Source organism: Octopus bimaculoides, chromosome 9 (assembly GCF_001194135.2).
Source record: "Octopus bimaculoides isolate UCB-OBI-ISO-001 chromosome 9, ASM119413v2, whole genome shotgun sequence".
In the NCBI taxonomy this organism is placed as follows: Eukaryota; Metazoa; Mollusca; class Cephalopoda; order Octopoda; family Octopodidae; genus Octopus; species Octopus bimaculoides.
The window spans coordinates 56421927-56426212 of record NC_068989.1 but is presented as its reverse complement, the minus strand read 5'-3'; the positions used below and the strand labels follow the sequence as shown (position 1 = coordinate 56426212).

At 37.0% G+C, this 4286-nt stretch overlaps 1 protein-coding gene across 1 annotated transcript in view; it reads left to right on the top strand.

The window, feature by feature from the left end:
* The window catches only part of LOC106873121 (structural maintenance of chromosomes protein 6), a 147570-nt gene that overhangs the window by 120030 nt on the left and 23254 nt on the right, over positions 1–4286 (top strand). The window contains exon 25 of the mRNA XM_014920348.2: positions 2245–2397. Coding sequence (XP_014775834.1) covers positions 2245–2397 — 153 coding nt within the window. The remainder of the gene's footprint in view (positions 1–2244; positions 2398–4286) is intronic.

Below are 4286 nucleotides of genomic sequence, written 5' to 3'. Positions count from 1 at the left end.
GTGTATTTTATGTGCCACCCGCACAAGAGCCAGTCCAGGGGCACTGGCAACGATCTCGCTCGAAAATCCTACGAAGGCCAGTCAGGCGGTACTGGCAACATATATATATATGTATGTATATATATATATATATATATATGTATTTCATATTAATTTTTATGTGTGTTTAAACACGTGTCTTAGTGGTTAGGGTGTTGAACTCATGATCACGAGGTTGTGGATTCAGTTCTTGAATCCGGCAAGCATGTTGTCTCCATGAGCAAAGCACTTCATTTCATGTTGCTCCAGTTTATTCAATTGAAATGAATAGCAGCCAAGTACTGGTGCAGCCAGCCCTCTCCTTTCTTCCTCTGATTGTTCTACTTGGTCAAAAGGTAAAGATCAGGAGAGAATCTGTGTCTGCTCATACCTACATAGGTAACTTAAACAGTTAATACTTGTCTTTCTATCATTTGTCACTTTTAACTCACTGTTCTGTGTTGTCAGTGTGACTTAAGGATGGTTGTGGATCTTTCCCCTTCATTTTATCATGCTTGTTGTCTAACTCTTATTTCTCTCACACACAATCCCTCCTTTCATCTTTATGATCCTAGCTCTGTCTCTTTCACCTATCATCATCATCATCATCATCATCATCATTTACCATCTTGTCTCCATGCTGGCATGGGTTGAACAGTTTGACATGGAGCTGGCTAGACTCCAGCTGTTTGTTGTGGCATGGTTTCTATGGCTGGATGCCCTTCCTAACGCCAACCACTTAACAGAGTGTGCTAGCCACTTGATATTGTCATTCATCATGCATTTTTAATTAAAAAGCTGCCATAATTGTTTATATTGAGTTTATAAGTAAATTAAACTTCACACCTTATTCATTCACCTCTAAGCTCTTCCATTACATCAAATTAATAGTAATACTGACTTACATACTCTAACTGGTGATGGCTATAAATTCTCCCAGCCATGACAATCCTATTTACAAATGAAGAAATGAGGGTAAAGTAGGTCTTCTATCTACATTTTCAAGATGAGTTATTTTTAGTGTTCTAATGAGTGATGGAAATATTTCTTTGTGTTTTTTCTTTCTTCGTCTTCTTCCTTCCTGACTGATTTAACTTCTTATTGTCTGTACTTTTATTAAATATGCTGTACTATGCCAGCAAATGTAAGAACCCTGTGCACTTATTTGGTATTTCTTTCATTATTACATTGGCAAGTACATTGGAGATTATGCTTTATTTGATGAGGTGAGAATAAGACCTGAACATGTTCCAAGTTGTCTGCAATATTTGCTGGACTAATATTGTATGTCCCATGTATTAAATATGCTAAGACTAATTTACATTTTGTGATTGGTGTTTAATTTCTTCTGGTCATTATAAACCAAATTTATCAAACATTTGTATATGTCCTCAGGTTAGATTTGAATTCACAAGCCTTTACTTCATACAAGGTTCTGATGCACAGCCATGGACCAATAGCACAGTTGGAACCTGCAATAAAATAAACATGTGGACACTGCCAACCTGAGCATGTGTCCAACATGTACATATCACATAGTAAACAGGAACAGCTGCTTAAAATGTTCAAAATAGATTTTTACTAAAATTGAACCAAAATGATGCAGTGAAGGCTTGGCTGTGTGGTAAGAAGTTTGCTTCCCAACTACATGGTTTGGGGTTCAATCCCACTGTGTGATACTTTGGGCAAGTGTCTTCTAGTTTAGCCTGAGGCCAACCAAAACCTTGTGAGAGGATTTGGTAGTTGGGAATTGAAAAAAGCCCATCATGTATGTGTATACATGTGTGTGTTTGTTTTTGTGTGTGTGTGCATCAGTGTGTCTTTGCCTTGACTTAACATGATAATTGTAAATGAGTGTCACTGTCATGCTAGCAGTGTCCTTTATTTCCAACCTCCCATAAAAACATATCTGGACATGGGGAAATATTATCTTCCTTGCAAACAGGTAAGGGTTGGCAACAGGACGGGCATCTGGCTGCAGAAAATACACCTTAATAAATTCTGTGCAAGCCACATGAGCATAGAAAAGTATAGAATGAAATGATGATGATGATGATGATGACAATGGCAACAATCATCACCATAGTCATCATCATCTGTGTAAACAAATGGTTTTGGTAGTAAACCTGTTCCTTCACTAAAGCTGAGGCCTCTATCTTCACTTAAAATTCTTAAGGTGAAAACAATATCATGACTTTTTTATTTTTTTTATGATTCTTTATTTAGGTAAACCCGACGAATTCTGATGGAAAATCCTGTAAAGATGTGAAGTCATTGTCTGGTGGTGAACGCTCCTTCGCCACTGTTTGCTTCATCCTGGCCCTTTGGTGTGGTACTGAGTCGCCTTTCCGCTGCCTTGATGAGTTTGATGTATTCATGGTAAGTAATGTTTCCATACATTTTAGTAATAATTGTGCACCACTGCTATCATTCCTCATCACCAAACTGTTAGGTGGTCACAGTTTCCATCAAGTTTGTTTGTTTAATTGGTCAAGTGTCCACTCGAAACTTTTCTGTGGCCTTAACCCTTTAGCGTTCAGATTAATTTGTCAAAAGTAACCCTTATTTATTCACATTTAAAAAAATTTGTCTGATATCATTTTGTAGCTTCAAGATAGGAAAGATGTAATTGCTTATTTTTAGAATGACATTGTAGGGTAGGTGTGAGATGCTGGTTCTGGCCAGTTTGAGCATAAAATGTGTAGAATATTTGGGCCGGATACAGCCGGTTTAAACACTAAAGGGTTAAATCACCAAATTGGTTCTAGCATAATTGTTTTTCAGTCTTTCTAACTTGTTATCAAATACTGCCATATCTCTATTATATAGAAATGCTGCTTATATATATATAGAACAGCTCCCATACATCAGTCATTAATATATATCATTGCTATTATGCAAAAGTGTTGTAAGTCCAAAACATTGCTTTTTCAGAAAACAAAAACATAGTTTCACCATTCCATTTTTTTTACATTAGCAATAGTTCAATAGTTTCAGTTTAACAATAATACTTTGTTGGTTGCATAAAATCATAACTCCATGCATGTATGAAATTTTCAGTCGGAAATATTTTTGCAACACTGTCATATGTAGGGCTTACTACACTTTTGAAAAATGCTAAACTGTTGACTACACTTTGACAATTTTCATCTGAAGCAGCCAGAGATACGGTAGTTTGACCAGAAGAACTGGCTAATGCAAGCAAAATTAAATATTGAAAAGAAATGCATTAGGCCAATTTTGGACATACGACAGTTTAACATAATAGCAAAGATATGTAATAAGGTATCACGTATATAGTACAGTGAGGGGGAAAAATTTTGATTGTTTGACACAGTAAGCCAATTTCCAAGTTTTCCGTGTTTCACCTGTTGCCAAACAAAGTAATATTCCCCCCACACACACACACATGACCGGAGTTATTTTCACAGGGGACTAGAAACAAGGGACACCACTTGTATGACAATAACACTTGTTTATAGCTATTGCATAATGTCAAAACAAAGGGATACAAACACACACACACGCACAAATTTTTTACCTTTTATCTTTTACTTGTTTCAGTCATTACACTGCAGCCATGCTGGGGCACCACCTTGAATAATTTTTAGTTGACTGAATCAACCCCATTATTTATTTATTTATTTATTTATTTTTTTATTTATTGCAAACCTTGTACTTATTCTACCAGTCTGTTTTGTGAAACCATTAAGTTATGGGGAAGAAGTAGTAGTATTGATGGTAGCAGTGGGAGTAATAATAAGAGTGAGAGAAAGAGGGACTGAACACTGAACTAACATACTGAACACAATTCCTTTCTGTGATGATAATGGGGTGATAGTAAAAGTATGAGCTGTAGTTGTGATAGAGGTGGCGGCGGTGATGATGGTGGTGGTGGTGTTAGCCGAGGTGGTCAGGGATGACGGTGAGAGTAAGTGATGTGAAAGACTGTGGTGATGATGGTGGAGGGGAAGGTGACAAAGTCAAAGGTATTGATGGTGGTGGCGTCAGAAGTCTGAATGGTATGTGTATGGCAGATGTGGCAATGGTGGCGGTACTGTTGTTTATCATGCAGCTTTGCAATAAGTTCCAAGTCGACAGATTATATCGTTGTTTTGACGAAAATTGTTCATTGCTTGAAAAATATTGTTCAAGTTTAATAAAATTTAATATGTACTCGATGCATGAAGTGTCATTGTTGGGCCCAAAGCCTAATGAGGAGCCCTCCACAGGAGCTAGCTTAAAAGCCACCCAATAGGGTGGTTTTT